At 52.7% G+C, this 25,139-nt stretch overlaps 1 protein-coding gene and 1 pseudogene across 2 annotated transcripts; one reads left to right on the forward strand and one right to left on the reverse strand.

The window, feature by feature from the left end:
• The first annotated feature begins 15,448 nt into the window (after positions 1-15,448).
• SERPINB1 (serpin family B member 1) lies at positions 15,449-24,644 on the forward strand. Of its 2 annotated transcripts, none has more exons than XM_027524638.1 (7): positions 15,449-15,550; positions 16,583-16,757; positions 19,342-19,476; positions 20,018-20,135; positions 21,421-21,563; positions 21,647-21,814; positions 23,377-24,644. In XM_027524638.1, exons 2-7 carry the CDS (start codon positions 16,590-16,592, stop codon positions 23,776-23,778), a joined length of 1,134 nt encoding a protein of 377 aa, XP_027380439.1. In that variant the 5' UTR covers positions 15,449-15,550; positions 16,583-16,589; the 3' UTR covers positions 23,779-24,644. The 2 variants fall into 2 exon arrangements, with proteins under 2 accessions (XP_027380439.1, XP_027380438.1); XM_027524637.1 differs by lacking the exon at positions 15,449-15,550 and adding an exon at positions 15,993-16,347.
• LOC113882333 lies at positions 17,946-18,054 on the reverse strand (annotated as a pseudogene).
• Positions 24,645-25,139: the final 495 nt, after the last annotated feature.

Here is a 25,139-nt window from a genome sequence, read left to right on the forward strand (position 1 = left end):
TGGGTTTGGGCATGAACACTTAGGGTATATAGTGAGTGAAGTCGCTCGGTCGTGTCCGACTCTTTGCGACCCCGTGGACTGTAGCCCACCAAGGCTCCTCCATCCATGGGATTCTCCAGGCAAGAATACTGGAGTGGGTTGCCATTTCCTTCTCCAGGGGATCTTCCCGACCCAGGGATCGAACCCAGGTCTCCGGCATTTCAGGCAGACGCTTTAACCTCTGAACCACCAGGGCAGACCCTTATAAGGTTTTCACAAAAACTGGTGGGGTCCTTGGCTAGGAGGAGACTCTGCCTTGGGCCCGCCGGTGTAATAAACTGCACTCCATTGTCTGCATTGTCCTTCTCGGTGAGTTTGTTTCCCGGAACGTGAGGCTACAACATTGCTTTGCCCACTCCTCCCACAGCGCAGCGGCTCCTGTCTCCATATCCTGGCTTGGGGACCCTTTAAAAAAGGCATTTGCGCTTCTGCTTTGACTGTTCTTCCGTGATGGGGTCCGCCCCCCGCCCCAGCCTGGGCCCATCAGCCGACCCCGCCCTCCGCCCTCCGCTGTCTCTCTGCTGCTGCCCGGATGCAGCCCAGGCCTGCGGCCCCTTCCCCTGGCCCCCTCCCCCCACCCCTCAGTGCTGTTTTCCTTCCAGGGCATTCGAGGACCTGCCTAGGGCTTCCTCAGCGTCTGTCTGTCGGGGTTCAGAGAGGTGCCTCTGAGCTCCAGCCTGCTTCTTGTTCTGAGCCACAGGCTGCTGGCCGCTGGTCAAACACATCCCTCTGTTTATCTAAAGTTTTTCCCTGTAAATAAAGTCAGAATAGGGTTTCTTACCCTGCCTTCCAGGCAAATACCTCAAGGGCCTAACTCTCTGCAGGGTTAGTCTCTCTCTGTTCTGACAGTCCAACAGCACAGCCCTCAGCTGCCTCCTCCTGTAAACTCTTCGGCTACTTTACCCCAATCCACGCTTCTGGACCAGGTTTCACTTTCATTTTGAGATGGAAGAAAGCACACCAAGAACCCATCCTCTTTCAGTCTCCAGAGCTACTCACTGTCAGAGGCAAAACTCTGACAAAGAGGCAGCGAACACGCTCTGCCAAGAAGACGAGAATCTACTTATAGTCAGCTGTGCAGCAGCTACTCAGGGACAGAGTCACACAGCCAAGAATATGCAGAAAGATAATCCGCTACTAACTGCTTACTTGAAATCACTTGCTAATCAATTATTAGAAATCTGCTTGAGCTTTAAACTAGCCATGGGGAGTGGGAAACTGGAACATTCCTGAACTTCACCTCCCCTTTGACCTGCGGCCTATGATGAGATAAACCCCTCCGGGTCCCGTAGGAGATAACGTGGGCCCTTGGGCCTGGCATAGTGTCTAGGCCTCGAGATACCGGGAGGCAGGGTTTGTGGCCAGGGCCCACTTCCCTTGGGCCTCAAAGTTAAACTACTGAATTGTTTCACAATGAGATTAGACGAAGAGTCACACTGGAAAGCTGGGCCAACAGCACTTCAACCGTAAACCTTGAGCTCACGTCCCAGAAGAGAAGCATCTGCCAGTGCTTACAAATCCTGTACTACCATGAGGACAACACAGCTATACAGCCTTGCATTCTCATTTCCCACTTTTTACTTCTTTTCATTTTTTCGGTCATGCCACAAGGCTTGTGGGATCCTGGTTCCCTGACCGGGGATTGAACACCTGGCCGCAGCAGAGAAAGCATGGAGTCCTAAGCACTGGGCCACCAAGGAGCTCCCCGCGTCGCACTTTTAAAAGCATCCATGTATTAAATATGACATTTTAAAGTATACTAAAATGCTTACTGGGGCTTCCCTGGTGGCTCAGTCAGTAAAGAATTGGCCTGCAGTGCAGGAGTTCAATTCCTGGGTCGGGAAGAGCCCCTGGAGAAGGAAATGACAACCCACTCCGGTATTCTTGCCTGGGAAATCCCATGGACAGAGGAGCCTGGCGGGCTAGAGTCCATAGGGTTGCAAGAGTTGGACACGACTGAGTGACTAAACCACCCCCGAAATGCTTACTAGATGCATACTAAATTTTCTTTTTCGTCTTCTTTTTTTGTTTATTAAAGCAGGAGACTCAGGAAGTAAAACTGGTTTGGCTTGTCTGGACCTGTGCGAGGCAGAGCGTGAGGAAGAGGACTTGGCTACCGTGTCCAGGGTCATCACAGGGGGCGGCGGGCAGGCCCGGTGGCCGGCCCATTGGACCTGAGAGCTCTCTTCTTTCTTCCAGGTGGCAAATAAGCTTCTGAATGAAAAGCTCAGAGATGGACAGAGCCAGGATCAAGGGGCCACAAAGAAAACTGCCGCAAGGGGTCTGTTCTCGGCAGTCTGAGAATTAGAGAGCCAAGGCAGACTTTTTTTGGAACGCTGTCCAGGAGAGAGCCGCCCTGTCTGGTTAGAGCACAGGCCCTTCGGGCGGGTCGGGCAGGAAGGCCCCTGCGGGTGGAATGCAGGGCCTTCGAGGGTGGACCGCAGACCAGCCCCGGGCCTCTCTATCTCTCTGCGCGTAGCCGACGGCACCCTGGCCCTTCCGTGGCCTACAGCTCTCCCCAGGTCCTGCCATCACCACCTGTGTGTGCTTGATCCCGGCCCCCCAGCACACCAGCTCGTGTGGAAGGCTGAGCTCAGAACGTAAACGATCTGTGTGCTTTCCCTCATGTGGCTTCCAGCACTTCTGGGGTACACAGGGGTACACTGGAGAGGGGAACAGGAGAGAGCTGTGATCGGGGCTTAGAAAGCAAATCCGGTGCCTTGGAAGAGCAAACCTCTGCCCTAACACCTGCTCTCCACAGACACGTCTCAGCTCCGGGGGTCCTCGGTCAGCGCTCACGCCTCGACTCTCAGGAGGTCGGCCAGGGCTTCATCTCTGAGGAGACAACGGCTTCCTGCCCTCTCCTCTTGGGACAAAGACCCCAGCGAAAGGTGCCCCTGTGTCCACCCTTTGGAACAGCTTGAAAATGCATTTGAAAAGTTTGGCTGCAGGAGGAACGGAGGGAGTTCTTGGTCAAGACTTGCGCTTGGCTCCGGTCACCCGATCTGGTTCCTCCTGAGGCACAGGGTCTTCACACAGCCTCACACACAGTGAGACTCAGGGAGGCTGGGCTGTGTGCACTCCTGCACACACACGGCAGACCAAAAGATGTGGAAAAGGTTACAAAGCCGTTTTACACAGCGAGGGCACAGTTTGGTTTCTACAGAGTAAGGATCAGATTCACTTTTTAGAACTGAACAGGAAACTGTATGCTTTTTTTTTGGTGGGGGGGGGAGCGGGCAGGAAACTCTGCCAAAAATTGAATGTTGGCATCTCATAGAAGCTTTCCAAGTTCAATATTGACTGCAAGGTGAAAACTCACTGCTAAGGTCACTAAGCGGCCTTCGTAATCAGGTAGGTTGAAGACCTACTGAAATGAAACTTGAGCACTTAATAGGGAATTTCACCTGAGGAACCATGATAATAAAACTTGTCTGGCCTAGTATCCATATCAAGGAGACTGGGGGAACTCTGCTTCCCTGTCTTGAGGAAAAGTGATGTTACTAAGTGAACAAGATCAACTGAAACTAGCCCTCCATTCATGACACGCAGCTCACCAGCTGGAGGCTGGAGGGACCCTCTGGGTCAGCTAGTTGGCTTCATCTGCGGGAAAATAAACACATCCTTATGGCAGGAGGTAGGTTTGCAACTGCTGTCCCGCAGAAGCTGGTCAGGAGCGAGGGGAGGGGGCTGCAGGCAGGAGTGGAGGACACCCCCCAAAACCCGGAGCCCCGTCTTACCCCCTTGACTTTCCAGTGGAAGTGTTTTTGTTTTTCCTCTCTTCTCCGGCCTTGGGCCAGCCTCCTGTCTCGTCTTCTCTCTCCTATAGTCTCTGGGTGGAGGCGGGTGGGGTTCCCTTTCAACCCCGAGTTCCTGCTGTCTGTTAGGCAGGACAGTTCACCCCCTTGACACCCGCCCACTCCCCCGGCACCTGCAGGGTCCTTGACACCCGCCCACTCCCCCCCCACCCCAAGCCAGTCCACAGAGAGTCTCCCGTGCACTTCCCAGGTCTTGAGGAGCCTCTTTGGGGAGGTACGAAGGCTCCCAGGACCCTGTGGACATGGGGGTTGGGGGTGGGTAGGGGACGCCCCCCCACCCCTGGCTAAGGCAGGCTCCTAGGAAGAACCCTCATGGAGGTTTCGCTTGGGGACTAAACAGGTCACTGCCTCGTGATGGAGGGGAACCTCCGTGTGAAGGTGGTCTGTCCGGCGATGACAGGTAGCAGGGCTGGGAAAGCCGAGCCCACGGCACGGAGAACTCGTGCCTTGCGGGTACACTGCGCTCTCAGCCAGGCGGGCAGCTTCGGGCCGCGGTCTCTGAACTCCTCCACTCACCAGGTGTCTGCTGTCAAGGACACGGGTGGACGTGGGTGGAAGGACCTCTGCGGGTCTAAGTCTACTTTACGCGATGCCACCCTGGGTTCTCAGTCCCTCCCGTCAGGAGCGCCTGTCTGACCGGGATGGTCAGAGCCTGGAAGGGCTGGGAAGTCAGAGGTTTAGCTTCGATGTCATGAAAACACACTTGTTCTCTGCCCCCTGTTCCTGACACAGAGCTTCCGAAGCCTGTGGAATTCCAGACGATAAGAGTGTTTTGATCATTTACAAGGCGGCTCTCTCAAGCACATGTGAGTTTACACTAACAGAGCAATTCCAGGTAGGTTCAGGGGAGAGGCTGTAAAGGCTGGGACTTTCAGGCACCCCTGCCCACCTCTGGGGAGGGAAGGGGCTGGAGAGTGAGTTCAATCACGTGGCTGATGATTTAGTCAATCGTCTCTTGATTTAAGGGAAAAAACGACCCTAAGTCATAGATTTGGAGCGTCTCTGGGCTGGGGAACACACCAGGGTTCTGGGAGGATGTGTGCCGGGGGCGGGGGATGGGGCCCATGCTTCACCCCCACCCCCATCCCTGTTCTGCGAGGCTCTTCCACTTGGCCGGTCTTGAGCTGCATCCTTCATAACAGGCATCGTGAGGAGAACGGGCTTCTTTCGTGGCTCCATCGGTAAAGAATCCACCTGCAGTGTAGGAGACCAGGGTTCGATCCCCAGGTTGGGAAGATCCCCTGGAGAAGGAGAACTCACTCCAGTGTTCTTGCCTGGACAATCCCATGGACAGAGGAGCCTGGAGGGCTACAGCCCTTGGGGTTGCAAAGAGTCGGACACGGGTGGACGTGGGGACTGAGGGAACCACACGCGCACGCACACACACACCGCGCACACAGAGAGTGAGCAGAGCGCCTTCCTGGGTTCTGAGAGTCTCTTGGAGACTCGTGCGACTGAGGAGGGGCCATAGGAACTCCTGAACTTGTAGCTCGTCGGCTGGAAGCGGAGGTGGTCCCTGGCACTCGAGACTGGTATCTGCAGTGGGGCCATCCCCGTGGGGCTGAGCCCAGCCTGGGGGCCCCGCGCTCACCTGGGGAGCTGCTGTCAGAACGAGCTGAGTGGCAGGACACCCAGTTGGAGGTGGAGGTAACAGGTGACGAGGTGCCTTCCCAGTTGAGATAAGCTGTGGCTCTGAAAAGCTTTAGAAGGACATTGCCTTGAGTACCGTGGGAAATAAAGAAAGAAGGGGTTAGGTATTTTGTCCCAGGTGTTCTGTGCAGGAGGCGTGGGAAGCAGGGAGAGAGCCCTGGGATTGGGCTAGGGCCCAGGTCCCCTCCCCCAGGAGGCAGGCCCGCGGCCGGCTGGTGGGCGCGGCTTCGCTGCGTTGCCCAGATGGGATGCGAGCTCGCGCTTCTGTGACCTCCACCTGAGCGCCCCTCCGCCCCTGTTCTAAGCCTCAAGGACAGCATCGGTCCATGCGCTCCTGTGACCCCTCCTGCACCTGCGCTGTATTTAGGTGCCAGCGTTTGGGGACGTTTCACTGAATCCACCCCGGACCTCAGCGGCTGCCGCTGTTGCCCTCGGCTTACAGACAGTGCAGCTGGGACCCGGAGGGTGTGAGGAGTCCGCCCGGGAGAGGCAGCGCGGGGCTCAAAGCCAGGCATCACCGGCTTCCTCATGAGCCGCCGTATTGACGCAGGCCCATCGGCCTCCTCCCTGCCCGATTCGGTCTTCCTCTCTTTAACTGAAGGCAGCCAGTTCTTCCCAAAGTCCCTTGCAGAGCGTAACCTTCGTCCCCTCTGATACTTGTGGCCCCCACAGCTGAAAGCCGTTCTCTAAAGAGATGAGGCCATGGCGCGGGCCCACGAAACTCCCCTCTCGTTGAAGGTGGACCATCTGCTTCTACTAATACTCAGATCTTCCCAACCCTATCTGTGAATATGGGGTTTGTGGTCCGTTGAAATTACAGGCTTTTTCCCCCGACATGAACTGCTCCTCCAATAGGTGTCTCACTCATGATATTTGCAAAACGAACTCCTTAACATCTAAACTGAAAAGGTCACTCTCTTTATGACATCCTTCACGTTGGTTTGACACGACCTTTCAGCCGGTAGAGCTCTTCTGAATCTCAGTGCGCTCATCCCCTGCAACAGACTTGTGTTTGGCAAGTTGATTGTCTGTGTCCTTCTAAGCCTCCATTGAAGCTGTCTGTGAGAGAATGAGACAAGCTCACCAAAGGCAGAGCCCGCCGCACACGTCGAGAGACCTCTGTGCGTGGGGTCATGGCTACGACCAGCTAACCATGCTTTACTGGCATCCTGCCCTCAGAGTGATGACGAGACTTGTCAGTCGCCCACTCAAATCCTGACGACAGCGTCTGCAGCACGTCAGCTGTCTGCATCATTTTGCTCTTGTGTAGTAGTGGTTCATCCTGGGACTGGAATTTGTCTTCTTTAGGCTCCACTTCTATTGATTTTTTTAATTACTGCTTTTAAAAGTTGATTTCTCCTTTATTAAAGTATAGTTGATTTACAGTGTTAGTTTCAGGTGCGCAGCAAAATGATTCAGGCTCCTGCGTCCATGGGATTTTCAAGGCAAGAGTACTGGAGTGGGTTGCCATTTCCTTCTCCAGGGGATCTTCCCGACCCAGGGATTGAACCCAGGTCTCCTGCATTGACAAGCATTGGCAGACAGATTCTTTACCATCTGAGCCATCAGGGAAGCCCTTCATTTTCCCTTAAAGGTTATTACAAAATATTGACTATAGTTCTCTGTGCCACACAGTAGGTCCTTACTGTTTATCCATTTTTACAATGTAGTGTGTATATATTAATCCCAAATTCCTAATTTATCCATCCCCTTCCTTCCCCTTTGGGGCTTCTCTAGTAGCTCAGATGGTAAAGCATCTGCCTGCAATGCGGGAGACCTGGGTTCGATCTCTGAGTTGGGAAGGTCCCCTGGAGAAGGAAATGGCAATCCACTCCAGTATTCTTGCCTGGAGAATTCCGTGGATAGAGGAGCCTGGTGGGCTAGAGTCCACGGGGTCGTAAAGAGTTGGACACGACTGAGCAACTAACACACACACACTCCCTTCCCCTTTGGTAACCAGAAGTTCATTTTTCTGTGTCTGTGAGTTTGTTCCTATTCAGCAAATATGGTCATTTGTATTACAGTTTTGGGTTCCACATATAAGTGATATCGTATGATACTTGTCTTTGCCTGACTTAGGTTACTTAGTACGATCATGTCCAGGTTCATCCATGTTGCTGCAAAGGCTCCACTTCCATTTAAACTAACGTCATTCTATCCTTTCCATCTGATTAGCCTTTGGTCCCTTTTACCACTGACTGAGAAACTTTACAAGTCGGCATTACATCACCTGCCCACACAGCCCACTTTGTTCTGGGATAGAACCTCCATTCACTTGTTCATGCATCTGCCCAGCAACACTTACTGAGCATGTACTGCGATCCGGGTGCCGTTCTGGATCTGGTTGGAGCTTTGTTTCCGTGATACGCCGCTCCATTCCTAACCAGGATCATTTCTGACGGCAACAGATGCTGGATGCAAAAGAAAGTAAGTTGGGAAGAGAGGAGACACCAGGAACCGCCTCAGGAAGAGGTGGTGAGAAGAGACCAGAACTAGGAGTCATTGTCGCTCCAGGAAGAGGTTAGAGCAGGAGGAAGACCCTGGAGCAAGACGCTTCTAACCTGAGACCTGGAAGGCAGGTCTACGAGATGAGGAGAAGGAGGTGAGGTCAGAGGAAACCTTGACTGAGCTATTTCACAGGCACAGTTAATTTTATGGATATTGCAGCTCCCCTAGTAATGGGAACTGTGCTTGACTGAAGCAGAAAGGCCCAGTGCTCAGACCTCTCAGTGGTCAGCGGTGGGTGTGCTGTGATGACATTCCGCCCCCTGGAGGACAAAGCTGAGAGTTCACCACTAGGTTTGTTTTGCACGATTATCTAACAGAAAAGGACTAACAGAAACTCTTCAGAGGTTATTGTATCTGTTCCTGTGGCCTTAGTTCGGAGAAGGCAATGGCACCCCACTCCAGTACTCTTGCCTGGAAAATCCCGTGGAGGGAGGAGCCTGGTAGACTGCAGTCCATGGGGTCGCTGAGTCGGACATGACTGAGCGACTTCACTTTCACTTTTCACTTTCATGCACTGAAGAAGGAAATGGCAACCCACTCCAGTGTTCTTGCCTGGAGAATCCCAGGGACGGGGGAGCCTGGTGGGCTGCCGTCTAGGGGGTTGCACAGAGTCGGACACGACTGAAGTGACTTAGCAGTAGCAGCAGCAATGGCCTTAGTCACTTAAGTTTCTCAAGAAACTTGAACATGAGAATGTAACTAAGAATTTCCTTAGAGGGTCCAGTCACCTGCAACCATATCTCAGTCTCCAAAATTATTCCTCGGTGTGAAATTACTGTGTCTCACCTAAAATTCTTGGACTATTGACAAGAAAACATTAGTAGTTATAAAGTGATTTTGATTCATTTTCTTATCGTTTTAACAAGTTAAAAATAAATTATTACACAAACATGTTAAGCAATTATTTAAATACGTGTCAAGTTAGTTTCACATTTCTCTTTAACTGTAGTGAACAGTTTTGTACTTGGCTTAAAAATTATTTAAGTTTAAAATGTTTGCACGCCCACGGACTATTGTAAATTTTGTTTATATTTAGAGAATAATTATCTAAAATAAAATAGCTTATTGTCTAGAGAGCACTCTAACATGGAGATCCTGTGCTCATAGTGATCCCAGTCTCCATATTCACAAACCACTGTGAGATGTCTAACACCCCCAGGATAGGCTGATCAAGGGTATAATGATTCTTATTTAGTTTCTTGAACTGAATCAGAAAACAGGTGAATGCAAAATTACTTTTGAAGAGGAAAAGAAAATCAAGATTTTTGTGGGGTTTCTGGATGGCCGACTTATTTGAAGGTGGAGACAAGTCTAAGAGGAACCCACTTTCCCTTTCAGGCTGCGTGAGCAGGAGGAATAACTCAGTCACGAGGAAACCCCTTAGAGGATGGACAGCCCCCTTATTCTTATAGGATGAGCCAGCCAGGACCACTCGGCCAGAAGCAGTTTCGATGGTGCCCACACGTGCCCCTGAGGGGAGAGGGCGACGAGGGGGTGCTTCAAGGACCTCAGGTTGGAAGACACGGGTGCACCCTGTGCACTCACAGGCTGACGCTCTCCTTTCAGCACAAGACTGGGCGCTGATGACGGGCAGTGTGGGCGTGCTCGCTCTCCCCTGGGTCCGGTCTGGAATCTGATTCATCTTCAACGACCGTATCCTTCTAACGCCCTCTGTCATCATTTTCCCTTGTTTGGCACATCTGATTTGTGCTTTTCCCAGTTCCTTTTCCAGAGAGTCTATCTTGCTCTGGAGTGCAGAGCTGGGTGTGCTCAGCTTTTCATATGGCCACTTGGTACGTCAGATGACTGTGACTCAAGGCTGGCGTTTTTAAAGACGAGTCTAGATATTTACGCGCTTAAAAGAACACTAAGTTCATTCGTTTGTACCCTCAATGAATGCAGCAAGTGCATGGCAAGCTTGTCGCCGCCCCACCCCAACCCCTACCTTGTTTTGTCCAACTAGCAACTTCTGATCAAAATCAAGAGAACTGAAGACTTTCGGCCGCCCCTGCACAGCAGCCCCTGGTGGCCGCTCGGAGGACAGGTTCTGCTCTCACGCCTTCAGGCCTCCCTGCCCGGGCGGGCCAAGGCCCTCACAGCCGGCCTCACGCCCTCCTCCTGCTCCTTGCTGATGGTCTTCTCCCCGCCCTCCGTGGTCACGGCTGCGTCGGCCACGGAGCACTCCAGCTGTGCCCCCAGCATCACGGAGCTCACCGGAGGGCATGCAGAGGTCGTGACCGCCGGCTGGCCACCGAGCTGGACCCGGGCAGTGGGAGGATTTTCCCTCCCCTCCTCCGTCCTTAGAATGTCTGTCTGTCCATTGTTCTTGTATGAGAAGGCTCTTCAAGGGCTTTTCAAATCAACTGTGAAATTATAATCAAATCAGCTTGTCAAGTATTTTGAGTTGTGTTCATCTGTTGGATCACTTGACATTACTTCATTTGCTTTTTTTTTTTCGTGACATATAACCCACAGATTATGAGGATAATTGTAACAGTTACACAGCATGCACCCAAGTGATGCAGGTCAAGAGGTTGAACTGGCCGTGCTCAGGAAGCTGCCTCTACAGCACGTGACCCCCCAGGCCCAGCCCTGCCTCTCCTGTCCCCGCAGGTAACAGCTCCTGTGATTTGGGGAGAGCGTCTTTGCTTGTCTCTATTGTTTTACCCCTTCCAGCTTATTCCAGCTTTCTTTAGGCTGATTCTGAGATTTATGTAAATAAAATAATGTTGACATGTAGTCTTTTGAATTTGGCTTCTTTTGCTCAACTTATGTTACAGAGTTTCATGCATGTCGTGAAGGCAGCCACGGTTTGTGCATCTTTGTTGCTGCGTGGTCGGAGAAGGCAATGGCAATGCCATCCCCGGGACAGGGGAGCCTGGTGGGCTGCGGTCCATGGGGTCAGGAAGAGTCGGACAGGCCTGAGCGACTTCACTTTCACTTTTCACTTTCAGGCACTGGAGAAGGACATGGCAACTCACTCCACTACTCTTGCCTGGAAGTCCCAGGGACGGGGGAGCCTGGTGGGCTGCCGTCCATGGGGTCACACAGCGTTGGACACGCCTGAGCGACTCAGCAGCAGCAGCGTTCCACTGAATGGGCTCCCATTCTGCTGTTGTTGATCTTTGGGGTTCACCAATAAAGCTACCTCCAACATTCTTGTAAATGTCTCCATATGAATGTGAATACTAGGAGAATTGCTGGTTCAACACTCCTAATAATCGAACTCGAATAATAATTGAATTATTTTCCAAAGTAGTTTTCCCAGTTTATAATCCACCCCACACAGAAGTGAGAAAATTCCAGTGGCTCACTTAAAATTGTCAGAAATTTTAATTTTTGGCAATGTGAATGTAAGATATCTCATTTTGTTTAAAGTTTGTATTTAACCCGTTTTTATGCATTTAAAAGCCATTTGGATTTCCTCTTTTAAAGTGTGTGCTCATTTTTAAAAAGTTTTTATGTGATTTGTACAAGTTAAACACACACGCATGTGCACATATCCATTTTCTTTGAATAGTTATTGGGATTGGGATTGATTTAAAAAGTCAGTCAGAGAAAAATGACTATCTTTACAATATTGAGTTCTACTCAATGAATGTAATATATTTCTTCATTTAGTTAGATTTTTAGAAAATTTTCTTAATAATACTAAAATAATTTTGTATAGTGGTTTTGCATATGTTTTATTAGAAATATGTCCTGGGACTTGACTATTTTAAATGGTATTTTTAATAGTATTTTAAATGGTATTTTTCTTTTAATTTCATTTTATTTGTTGCTAGTTGATATTTAGTCATTCTCTTGCTAAACATGTTTAGTAAATCCAAGTACAGAGTTAGATAACATGATTAGTTCCTAATGGCTAGAGAATCCTGCCCCTAACAAACTTAGGGTGGATCAGAAGATGGGTATTTACAGAACTGGACCATATACTGGGTCAGTTAAGCAGGTCCCAAAACATTCCTCAATACCGAAATAATACAGGAATCATGTTCCCCAACCAGAATACAATTAACCCGGAGGTCAGTAACGTAAGGACAGTCAGTTCTCAGACCAACGCCACAGACTGCGGCCAGTTTGGGACGCTCCCCTGACCTGCGCCTGATGAACGCAGCTGCGAGTCTTTGAAAAATCGACCCTGCGCCTCTGCATTTGGACCTTGAACCTAAGATTGCCTTGTCCCCGCATCAGAGAGTGGGTGGGAAACTTCTGCCCTGGATTTGGGGTCCTTGTGGCTGGGCGTGGGACAACAGGGAGGCCCTGGGGTCACCAGCTCCTCCCCGACCCTTGGGCACACCCAGTGCAATTAAGGGGGTGGACGTGCTGGGGGGAAAGGGGCTCCGACCAGCTTCAAGCTGATTAATCCTGGCTGAGCCTAGGGGGCAGCAAAGGCAGAAACGATTACCAACATTTAATATGCTTTGCTGCTACTTTATAGTAATTTCTGTTGAAGTACAACATACACGCAGAAAAGTACACGATGTATGCCTACAACTCAATACGTTATCACAAAATCCACACACTGTGTAACCACCGGAGGGAAGCTGCCGGCACCCCAGAAGGCCCCGCCCCACCCGTGCTGCTCCCGCCCACCCGGCTTGTGCTGAGAGTGAACGGGGTTTCTTCTCACCGGCAGCCAGAGAAGCTGACGTGGACGGAAGCGCCTCGCGGGAGGAGTGTAGGCACAGGGCCCCCAGCGCAGGAGGCAAGGGATGCTGCGTCCCGGGGGCCTGGGGAGCACCCAGGTGGGCGGGGGGCAGAGGAGGAGCGGGCACAAGTGGCGGCTCCCAGCCCTTAGCCGGGCTCTCGTAAGAAGGGATGGGTCGGACAGGCTGGGTGCACTAAGTGAGCTTGTGCTGGAGAGGGCTCAGGCCCTCCAGGGATCTAAGGAGGGGTCCCTACAACTCTCTCTAGCTGCCTGGGGTTGGGGCGCGTTAGGGCCAGTGTGGGTTTGATAAAGGAGAGAGTCGACAGTGTGGTCACCGAGCTCCTGGGTCCATGTGCCAAAGGTGCCCTTACGAGAGGATCGTTTCCCGCCTCCGGGAACCCGCCTGCCCTGGGCTCGCAGGCTCTTCAGGATCCAGGCCCCAAATGCCTGGGTGTCAAGGAGACAGAAAATAGGAGAACGTGGTCAGAGCATCCACCTTCCTCCGGGAGGGTCTCCGCCCCTCCCGACCTCTGACACCACCGACCGCTTCCGCCTATTTCCGAGCTCAGCCTGCACTGCCGCGCGCCACGACCCTGCGCATTGCCTGGTGTATTTGTCTCCGCTCTTACGTGGTTCTGCTGTACGGTTTCCCCATCCTTCTGCTTGGGCCTGACTCAGATCCTGCTGCTAATGAACACGCCGGTACACGTCTCAAGGCGCTCACTCTCACAAGCACTTCGTTGGGTCTGTCCTGGGGACGAGATCGCTGCTCCAGCCAGGGTACCGCACCTCGGAGCTCAGCAGACTCGCCAAACACTGCACCAGACCGGCCATCACTCATGTCCCAGGATCTCTGGGGTAACTTGGAACCGGGCCATTGACACTCAAGCCCGCAAGTGCCTCGGGCCATGTGCAGCCCACAGACTGATGGATGACTGGGGTGTAAAGCCCTTTCTGTCTGCGCCTGGTACAGAGTATGTAGGGATGTCATATTGCTGCTGCTGCTGCTGCTAAGTCACTTTAGTCGTGTCCAACTCTGTGTGACCCCATAGACAGCAGCCCACCAGGCTCCCCTGTCCCTGGGATTCTCCAGGCAAGAACACTGGAGTGGGTTGCCATTTCCTTCTCCAGTGCATGAAGGTGAAAAGTGAAACTGAAGTTGCTCTGTCGTCTGACCCTCAGTGACCCCATGGACTGCAGCCTTCCAGGCTCCTCCCTCCATGGGATTTTCCAGGCAGGAGTACTGGAGTGGGGTGCCATCGCCTTCTCCGGATGTCATATTAGGGCCTCCCTGATAGCTCAGTTGGTAAAGAATTTGCCTGCAATGCAGAAGACCCTAGTTCGAGTCCTGGGTCAGGAAGATCCCCTGGTGAAGGGAAACACTACCCACTCCAGTATTCTGGCCTGGAGAATACCATGGACTGTATGGTCCATGGGGTCTCAGAAGTCAGACACATCTGAGGGACTTACACTTCTCTTCACTTCATGTCATATTTGACTCAGACTACTAACTTCATGTGAGCACAAATACAAAACGTCAGAGGGAAAAACCAGCAAGTTCAGAACCTGTTTTTCCTTGGTTTATGTGTCTGGGATTTTAATTTAACAGCTTTTCAGCACAACCTCTTACTCTTGACTTCCTTACCCACAAAGACCTCTTGCTAGAAGCTGATGAGGGGTCTTTGGTTCTGTGAGAGACAGTGCAGAGGTTACTGATTTTAACAAACCACTGGTTTTAACTATGACTGACTTTCAATAAATGCCAGTTTCTTTATTCCAATGGGCTATGAAACATTCTTCAATCTTAGTTATTAAAGTCTTAGTGTTTTGTTTTGGTTAAATAATGAAAAGTATTTTTATCTCTTATTACTGGGTTTTCTTTTGCCTCTTTTCTTATAAACAAATTTGCAGAGTAAAAACAAAACCTACAAACTCATTTACACTGCTTTATTTATATTACTTTAAAAATAAGATTTTTCCTTTGTTCCCTTTTCATGTTGAGATTTGTAAAACAGCAAGGAGGAAGTTTCAAGATGCAGAATTATTACATACTCTCAAGTATCAGATCAGTTCAGTTGCTCAGTCATGTCCGACTCTGTGACCCCATGAACCACAGCATGCCAGGCCTCCCTGTCCATCCCAAGTATCAGATTTGGTGAAATTGCACAGCCAGGCATTTAAAGTGGGAAAAACCAAAAGGAACTTACAGAAAGAGTTCCTGCTTTTATTCTCCACTCATAGTCACTCTAACAGTCTGTATAGGGGAAAACTGGCCAGTGTGCATTTCAGTATTGGGTAATGGGTAAGAAATACTTTATTCACACAAATGGGCGGTCTCATGGTGTGTGAGCAGTTATATGAGTTGACCCAGCCTGGTGGGGTTGTCAGTTGCCAGGGGAGTCTTTGGGCTGAATTCACTGGACACCTGAGCCAGGGACCTGGGTGATGTTGCTTGGAACTGATTCTATTTCCTCTCACCCTGAGGGCCCCTCCTCACCACCACCACCACCACCACTCCCGCACCCCATAACCGGAGAGGCTGGAGTGTACAGATGAGACTTCAAAGAGGCTGGTTTGGCCTCTGAAAGGTGATGCATCGGCGTCTCAGTCATTCACACCTTAGTAAGAAACAGCTCATCTTGACAGAGATGACAGGCCCTTGACGGAGACCTGAGTTTGCCTGGAACTCAGGGGTGCTGATCCCCAGGAGGGCGCTGCGCGCACGCGGCTCACCGCCGGATGCACCGCCCTGCTCCGGCTCCTGGGAGGTGAGTCAGGGGGCAGGGCGTCCCGCCCTCACCGCCTGCGCCGCCCCCTTCTGCCGCTATAAGGGCCGCGCCCGGCCTGTCCCAGACCCCGCCCCGCCCAGGCAGCCCAGCAGCGGGTAAGGCTGGGCAGGGAGCTGGGCGGGCGGGACAGGCTCGGGTCCGCTCGCGCCCCGCGGGGTCCGGCATCTGGCGGTCACCCCGGCCCGCTGTGCGCCCCTCGGAATCCCCGTGTCCGGCGGTCACCCCGCCCCCTGCCCTGCGCCCCGCGGGGCCCCCTGTGCGGCGGTCACCCCGGCCCGCCGTGCGCCCCGCGGAAACTCCTTGTCCGATGGTCACCCAGTCCCTTGGCCCGCGCCCCGCGGAGTCTCCTGTGCGGCGGTCACCCCGCCCCGCCGTGCGCCCGCCCCGGGGTCCCCGCGCCGCGTCCGGTCTTTCTAGGCCGCCGCCGGCCCGAAGGCGGAACCCAGCCCTTCTCCCCCTCCTCCCGAGCTGTTTGCGCGGTCCGGCCCAGGCCAAGCCGCTCCTCCTTCCTCTTTCCTGCTGCTGGAGGTGCAGGAGGCGATTTGTCAGCGACAGTAATAATTCAGCTGTGACTGGCATGCGGGGCAGCCTCCGGCCGATCCCCTTCCTCGCCCGAGTGTGGGGCTGAGAGCGAGGCCGGGCGGGGACAGGGGCCAGCTGATGGGCCAGGGCCAGCTGCTGCACCCGCAGACCCCGCTGCCCGCGGGAGGGACAGGGTTTCTGGTCACCTTCTCCCTGTCCAGCCGCTCGACCTGCTTCGGGGCCTGTGTTGGGTTTCCGAGCTCTCATATCCTGCGAGAATGGGGACAAGACCTCTCCAGACATCGGACAGTGAACCCCAAAACGAGGGTCATCCTGTCTCCTTGCTGGAATTTGCTTCATTGGTTGGCAGGTTGCTCTGATTTTCTATGGGAAACTTGGATGCCATGTCAGTGCTGAGTCCTTGGCCAGTCTCCCCAGGCTCTCACATCTATGCCTGCGGGTTCTTGCCCTCCTAGAAAGAGAAGGAGAACGTGCAAGTTCCAGTGAACTTAAGGGGGGGGTGGCCCAAGCTGAGAGGAGACGGGGGTGACCTTGCTGATTCACTTGTGTGCCGTGGGCGGCTCAGGCTCTGCTCTGCGTTGCAGCCTCACCATGGAGCAGCTGAGCGCAGCGAACACCCGCTTCGCCGTGGACCTGTTCCTCACCCTGACCGAGCACAATCCTGCCGGAAACATCTTCATCTCCCCCTTCAGCATCTCATCAGCGCTGGCCATGGTCTTTCTGGGGGCCAGAGGCGACACCGCGGCGCAAATGTCCAAGGTCAGCAGAAACTAGCCAGAATAGTCTGCTTTCCCCGATGAGCCCTGCCGCTGCTGCTGCTGCTGCTAAGTCGCTTCAGTCGTGTCCGAGTCTGTGCGACCCCATAGACGGCAGCCCACCAGGCTCCCCTGTCCCTGGGATTCTCCAGGCCAGAACACTGGAGTGGGTTGCCATTTCCTTCTCCAGTGCATGAAAGTGAAAAGTGAAAGTGAAGTCTCTCAGTCGTGTCTGACTCTTAGCAACCCCATGGACTGCAGCCTACCAGGCTCCTCCATCCATGGGATTTTCCAGGCAGGAGTACTGTAGTGGGGTGCCATTGCCTCAGCCGGGATCAAAGGCTGTACCTCTGAGCTCTTGCAGTGCATTTGTGGGCTTTCCAGATGGCTCAGTGGTCAAGAATCTGCCTGGAATGCAGGAAACTCAGGCAGACTCGGTTTCAATCCCTGGGCCTGAAAGATCCCCCTGGAGGAGGGCATGGTAGCCCACTCCAGTATCCTTGCCTGGAGAATCCCATGGACAGAGGAGCCTGGGGGGCTGCAGGCCACGGGGTCACAAAGAGTCGGACAAGACTGAAGCGACTTAGCAGGCATGCGTGCACAGTGCGTCTGTAGAACTGTGTCTCAGTGTTCAGTGTTGTGTGTCACGTTATACGTTACACTTCATGAGTTCAGACTTCCAGAAAAAGCCCCAGGGAAAATCCACTTGGATGCAGGCTGTCTTTATGATCCAGTCTCTTCTGAGCACCTTCGATGGGGTGGCTCTAGTTGTAAAGAACCCGCCTGCCGATGCAGGAGGTGTCACAGCCTCAGATTCAGTCCTTGGGTCGGGAAGATCCCCTTGAGGAGGAAATGGCAGCTCACTCCACTATTCTTGCCTGGAGCCCATAGAGTCACAGAGTCAGACAGGACTTAAGCAACCTCGCATGGATGCATGCATGAGACAGACAGTGTTTTTGGTTGGGCTGAGCAAGTGTGAAGTGTGGAGTGTTAGTCGCTCAGTCATGTCTGACTCTTTGTGACCCCATGGGCTGTAGCCCACCAGGCTCCTCTGTCCAAGGGGATCCTCCAGGCAAGAATACTGGAGTGGGTTGCCATTTCCTCCTCCAGGGGATCTTCCTGACCCAGGGATCGAATCCAGGTCTTCTGCATTGCAGGCAGATTCTTTACCACCTGAGCTACTGGGGAAGCCCAGTGGAGTCTCCCACATTTGGGGAAATCACAGGGGTCAGCTCGTGCGAAGTGCAATGGGTCAGCCTCGCCCTGGGACACCCGCCTGTGTGACCACGGTGTCTCCCCCGGGCTGAGGACAGAGCAGTGAGAAGACTGGCCGCCCCGCCGCCTGCTGCTTCTGCCCCAGCATCGCCTGCTGGCTCTCACAGGCACCTCCTCCCCCAGGACCGTCTGCTTTCTGCTTTGCCTGTGATGCCGGCTCCTCCCTCCAGCAGCGCCTGCGGGGTCTTGTGTCCGGCCCTGTGCTCCTGGGCCTGGCCCAGGCGTGTCCTGTGTGAGCAGGAGGGCCCTTCAGGGAGACGGGAAGGCGACTCGGAGACTCCGCCTGTCCTTGGGGGGTGCGGAGGGCACCCGTGTGCTGGGCCTGCTTTATTCTGAGTGGGGAACTCTGGCTTTCCTCGAAAGAAAGGGCGTCCGCGAAGGTCTTTCTAATGTCCAGGCCACTGGTCACGCTGCACCTAGAGCCAGGGAAGGTCCAGCCCAGATTCAGGTTCACCAGCCTGTTGCAGCTGCAACAAGTACAAGTGTTTGTACTTGATGGAAAACCAACGGTTTTCATCACTGTAGATACAGAAGCATTTGAAAGTTTTCAAAAATCTACTTAAAAAAAAAAGAAAGAAAAAAACCCTGGTACTAGTAACTGTTAGTTGCCCCTGCAAGGTAATCTGAGCTTCTGTTTTGAGGTTTTCCAGGAACTTCACAACCTCAGTGAAGAGCAGTCTTAGGTTCTTACCCCGTTTCCCTGAGGAGACGGATCACAGAGCCCACACACACGCTCCACGTGTCAGGGAGAGACCGGCCTTTGCACACGGTAGAGCTTTGCTCTTTGTGCCCTGAAAGAAGGAACCAGCCCAGGCCGCATAAAACCATAAAGTGGCTCTTGGTATAACTGATATGTGGAGAGTTAAACTTTGTCCAGTGTTAAGTTTAATGAAATTGTTTTTAAGCAAGTGAGTTACTGACGCTGGCAAGGCAATAACAAACCTCTCAGTCTCTACTACCTTTGTGTTCTTGCATAGCTGATGATTCCTGTATCTACTGTTTATTTCTGAGAACTCTCAGGAGAAGTCTACTTGTACAAATATGGACATGCCATTTATGATTGGGGGAAGCAGGCTTGTATACATGTTTAGTTTAGTAACCACTCATATTTGTGCAACTGTAATTATATCAAAAAGTGATGCTGAAGGGCAGCTTTCAATATACTTACTATGTTTCACAAAGCGAATACATTTTGGATTTTGCTGATCAATAATTAGTACTAAAACATATTAATTTGATGGAAGCAAATTCCAAGGAACCAGGTTATAATTTCAAAATCCATGGTTATAGAAAGAATATTTCCTTTATTTTAGGCTCTGCATTTCGAAGGAGTTGAGATTCATTCGGGATTTCAGAGTCTGAATGCTGATATCAACAAGTGTGGTGCTCCGTACACTCTGAAACTCGCCAACAGGTTATTCGGAGAGAAGAGTTACGATTTCCTGCCTGTGAGTGCTTTGCTCTTCGTTTTCTCAAACTCGAAAGACAATGCAGACTTTTTGCCCAGCACAATCAAGTCACGCAAACCAGTTTTAATTTTTATAAACATTCAGAAAAATAATCCAGAATGAAAACATAACCAACAGCATTCGCCTCGGCGGATGTGATTTCGTTTTCTCATCTCCACAGTGAAAAGGTCAGCCCTGGCTGCTCTACTAGAGAAATCCAGAGTGAAGCCCGTCATTCATGTCCAAGTACAGCCAGTGTTTGCTCGTTTATGACAGTGTTAGTCAGAGAATAGAAAAGAATCGGTAAATTTCGTGCAACACCAAAACTACTGGGCTACACTCGTAAGAGTGGTTAGGATGGTCAAGTCAATGCTACGTGTTTTTCACCAGAGTAAAAAAAAAGTACAAGAGCTAGAATTTTTGTTGTTACCATGAAATATGCCTTTGGGGATTATTCCTGTTGCTTTTAAGGATTTTGGAGAACCACCTCTGTATGGAGAAGGACTTACTCACGATACCTCCTGTTTCTTTTCTTAAACAGGAGTTCTTAGCTTCAACGCAGGAAATGTACAGTGCTGAGCTGGCCAGTGTGGATTTTCTGCGGGCCCCCGAGGATGCGAGGAAGACCATAAACGCGTGGGTCAAAGAGCAGACGGGAGGTGAGCGAGGGCGGCGCTGGCCGTCCGCCGGGCCCTTCCTTCCCTCCGCCCGCCTCCCCCTGCGGGGACCCTCCCCTCCCTCGCCTCTTGGCCTGACCCTGGGGTCCACCCCTGCCCAGGCCGGTCAGCTTTCAAACTCAGGAATCTCTCCAAGTGGAGATGTAAACATGGTGTAACTGAAGATGCTGCAGCTTCTTCCCTGTAAGCTCCCCAAACTGCGCTTAAAAGTTGAAACTAACATCGACTGTAGAATAAACGGATGAAAACCTCGTGATCCAATGTCTACAAGCCGCTGTGGCCAGGAGTGTTTCCGCCAACACCTCATCTAAGGAGTCAGGCTGCGTCTCTCGTTCGTGTCCCTGTCGTAGTCACGGAATGGTCAAGGCACCCACAGGACACCTGTCCCTTCCACACCCACAGCGGCCGTCACAGCCACACGCACCACGAGTGGGCCATGTGTCCGCGGAGGAGCTGTCCTACCTCTTAGACGTCTGTTAAAAGCTTCCTGGTGGGAGTTAGGCGACCACTTGGATGATTTGAAGAAGCAATTTACTTCTTAGTGACTAGAAACACTTTGGTTAAGAAAATTTTCCTTTCCTTATAAAGAATGGCCTGTCTCCAAATGAGGCCTGCTGATTATCATACATCCCAGAAAAGGAGATTTTTCCTGTTTTTAGCCCTTTAACCCAATACCTTGTTTCGAAGCATCGCCCCCCCCGGGGGTAGTTTGTGTTTCCCCTCATCCGCCCTCGAGTTGTCTGGTCTTAATTGTGGCGTGCGCTCTCCAGGTGTGGTGTGTGGGCTTAGCTGCTCTGAGACTTGTGGGATCCTAGTTCCCCAACCAGGGATGCAAGGAAAGCAGATTCTTAGCCACCCAACCAACAGGGAAGTCCTTCCGAGCCGGTTCATTTCCAGTGGGAGCACCCCGGGGCCTTAGCGTAGTGCCATGTGACAGGACTTTGGGTAGAAGGAAGCGTTTGAATTGCATTTCAGTGCTAATCAAGTGTGTTAGTCGCTCAGTCGTGCCCGACTCTTTGTGACTCCATGGATTGCTGCCCACCAGGCTCCTCCGTCCATGGAATTTTCCAGGCAAGCATATTGGAGTGGGTTGCCATTTCCTTCTCTGTGGGTCGTTCCCAACCCACGGATTGAACCCCAGTCTCTTGCACTGCAGGCAGATTCTTTACCAACTGAGCTATGAGGGAAGCCTAGTGCTGATCAAAGGTCCCTTCAAATTTGGAATTCTGATAGGTGGGTTTTTAAAAAGCTAAGTTTGTCTTTTTAGGGAAAATTCCGGAGCTGTTGGCCTCAGGTATGGTTGACAGCTTGACGAAGCTGGTGCTGGTGAACGCCATCTATTTCAAAGGGAAGTGGCAGGAGAAGTTCATGGTGGAGGCCACCAAGGATGCGCCTTTCAGACTGAATAAGGTGAGGCCGGATGGCTGTCTGGATGACTCTGTGCTCCGAAGCCACGCGGATAATGATGGGCGATCTGTGGTCTGATTGTTCAGAAAGAAACGAAAACGGTGAAGATGATGTATCAGAAGAAGAAGTTTCCCTTCGGCTACATCAAGGACCTTAAGTGCCGGGTGCTGGAGCTGCCCTACGAGGGCAAGGACCTCAGCATGGTCATCCTGCTGCCGGACGACATCCAGGACGAGGCCACGGGGCTGAAGAAGGTGCGGCCCCACTCCCCGCGTGGTGCCCGGACTGTGTGTGTGTGTGTGTGTGGAAGAGGCAGGAGTGTGAAGACGGCAGTTTTTCTTCCGTGTGTCTGCCCTGTTGGGTGCTTTGCCCTTCCCCTCCTGACTAAACTTCCTGTTGGGCGGGGTCTGGTATTAGCCGTCTGCAGCTACAGCATGCGTTAGAACCTGGCTGTTCCTGCTCTCAGCTGTATTTGCATGGTTGTCCCTTCCTGACTGTAACAGGGACAGTCCGGGATTAGCAGCATCAGCAGGGCAGTGCGGCGTGGCTCTGTCCCAGTGGAGCAGCAGTAACAGGGCGGCCGCAGGAGCTGGGCTCACGCAGCTCACCCTGTGCGCCCGGTGTTCTCTGCGGGGCGGTCCGGCACCTGGAGCAGGGCTCGAGCGTGTGCTACGGTTTCCCCACTTTAGATGAGGGACTCGGTCCGTCTCTGGTTTTACCAGTGTGCTGCTTGTTGTTGTTCAGTCAATAAGTTGTGTCCGACTCTGTGCGACCCAGTGGACTGCAGCACACCAGGCTTCCCTGGCCTTCACTGTCTCCCAGAGCTTGCTCAAACTCATGTCCGTCAAGTCGGTGATGCCATCCAACCATCTCATCCTCTGTCGTCCCCTTCTCCTCCCGCCCTCAATCTTCCCAGCGTCAGGGTCTCTTCCAATAAGTCGGCTCTTTGCATCAGGTGGCCTAAGTATTGGAGCTTCAGCTTCATGAGCTATGTCTATCAGGACAACTTCAGCTGTGGGAGGTTTGCGGATAACCACAGCGACCACTGGGACTCAGATAAATAGAAGACATAGAAGAAAGCTTTAAAAATTACCCCGTGTCACTCGGTCAGTTAGGGTGGTGACAGCCATGGTGGCAGTGGTCCAGCGTGGCAGAGGCTCAGTCAGTCCTGGGTGAGGGCGGGTGGTTCCGGGACCTTGTCTCCGTACGGGGCCTTGGTGCCTGGGAACACGGTTCTGTGTATTCTCACCAGCAGTCCTGGGTGAGGGTGGGTGGTTCCCGGGCCTTGTCTCCGTATGGGGCCTTGGTGCCTGGGAACACGGTTCTGTGTATTCTCACCAGCATCCCGGGCCTTGTCTCCATACGGGGGCCTTGGTGCCCGGGAACACGGTTCTGTGTATTCTCACCAGCAGTCCTGGGTGAGGGTGGGTGGTTCCCGGGCCTTGTCTCCGTACGGGGCCTTGGTGCCTGGGAACACGGTTCTGTGTATTCTCACCAGCATCCCGGGCCTTGTCTCCGTACGGGGGCCTTGGTGCCCGGGAACACGGTTCTGTGTATTCTCACCAGCAGTCCTGGGTAAGGGCGGGTGGTTCCCGGGCCTTGTCTCCGTACGGGGCCTTGGTGCCTGGGAACACGGTTCTGTGTATTCTCACCAGCAGCCAGAAAGGCGTGAAGTCCCCGAGTGGGACCTGTTTTGGTGCAAACATGAAGGAAACCAGTGAGCAGTGGGTAGGAGGGTCCGTTCATCTAAGGAATGCCTTATTGACTGACTTCCATAGAATGGTTTCAGCTCTTCTTTTCGCCCATTCTGTTCCAGATTGAGCAACAGCTGACTCTGGAGAAGCTGCGGGAGTGGACCCGACCCGAGAGCCTAGACCTCCTTGAGGTCAGGGTCCAGCTGCCCAGGTTCAAGCTGGAGGAGAGTTACGACCTCCAGGAGCCCCTGGCCCGCCTGGGTGTGCGGGATCTCTTCAGCAGCAAGGCAGACCTGTCTGGCATGTCGGGGGCCAAGGACCTCTTCATATCCAAGGTGGTCCATAAGTCCGTCGTGGACGTGAACGAGGAGGGCACGGAGGCGGCGGCCGCCACGGGGGCCATCGCCGAGTTCGCCATGCTCGTGCCGGAGGAGGAGTTCGTTGCCGACCACCCTTTCATCTTCTTCATCCGGCACAAGCCCTCCTCGAACATCCTGTTTCTAGGCAGGCTTTCCTCCCCATAGAAGCTAGAGACGTTAATGCAAGGTCAAGCCTAAGCTCTTTGCCTGCCCTTTAGATGGGGACCATTCGCATGTACCTTTACCCATAAAGTACTATTCGATAATGAATCTTTAATCTCCTTTGTAAGCTCAGCTCTGTTGGCTGTTCACACTTGGCATGGGTATCTCTTCTTCTTTTTTTATACTGAAAAAAATCCCGTGATTTCTCTTGAATGCACTGAGTTAAAAAAATAGAAAAATCATATGTGTAGATCCTTGACAATGTAGCAGTCTAGGTAGTTGCTATACTTTCCTGAGAGCTGGGGGGGACAGTGGTCACGCCGTCAACTGTTTTTAGAGATAGACTTTTGGAAGCCGCAGTAGAGAGATGTCCTGATAGCTGAGGGGAGGCACAACAGATACTCAGTTGAAATACAGGCTAGCGCCCCCATTGAGGGCCAGGGTTATGAGACAGCCTTGCCTTGGTGAGGTCTCTGACCCTGTGTCCAGCCCTCCGACCTGGCCGTAACCCACGCTCCCCCTTGTCTGTTCTCCCTCGCTCCTCTGGATGCGTGCTATGAGGGGCACAAGGAGTCAGGCAGTAGATGTCTTATCAGGAAAGAAGCCAAGAAATGGCAACAGGATCTCACTGCTCACTGCCTTCTCCCATGTTTTCTGATGAAGGCTCTTGATGTCCATCATCTGGCACACGTTTTTATGGTCACAGGACAGCTTTATGCAAGGCTGTGGAGGAAGACGGTGGCCGGGTGCTATTTGATGGATGTCAACCTTTGTCAATGTTCTTCTTGGAATGTGCCTTGAATTGCTGCTTCTTGCTCTCGTGAAGCTGGTGGGTTGGTTAATAAAGTTTCCTCAGATCGTGCAAACCAGACTGACCTCAGTCCTCTTATTTCTCCCTGATCTCGGGCAAGCCAAGACTGCAGAAGCGGGTTCTTGGCCGGACCTGTGCTTACATCTGGCTGATACAGAGTGACTGCACAGGACAGCAACAGAATCGCAGCAGGCCTCACGTTGGCAGGCGCTTCTCCTCCTTTCTCACGGTTCTCCCTAGCGCCTGCCATCCAAGGCCTCGTGGCTACAGGGGCCAGGAGGACAGCCGCAGCGGTCTGTCCCTCTTTGCTCCTCAGTCCAACATCCACTCAGCGATTTAGAGTAGGTCGTGTGGATCGAGTTACGTGGGCCCAAGCAGCTCTGCTCAAATCCTCCCTTTCTGTGTTTGAGGGAACAGGCCCCTGGACTACCATCAGCTGTTGAAGTCAGAACAACTAGGAGATACGAGAGCAGGGACTAGATCTGATTCTTTTTTTTTTTCTGGTCTCGCTGCCCGTAGCCACCAGGGACGGAACCGTGCCCTTGTGGCCCTG

The sequence above is a fragment of the Bos indicus x Bos taurus genome, chromosome 23 (assembly GCF_003369695.1).
Source record: "Bos indicus x Bos taurus breed Angus x Brahman F1 hybrid chromosome 23, Bos_hybrid_MaternalHap_v2.0, whole genome shotgun sequence".
Lineage (NCBI taxonomy): Eukaryota > Metazoa > Chordata > Mammalia > Artiodactyla > Bovidae > Bos > Bos indicus x Bos taurus.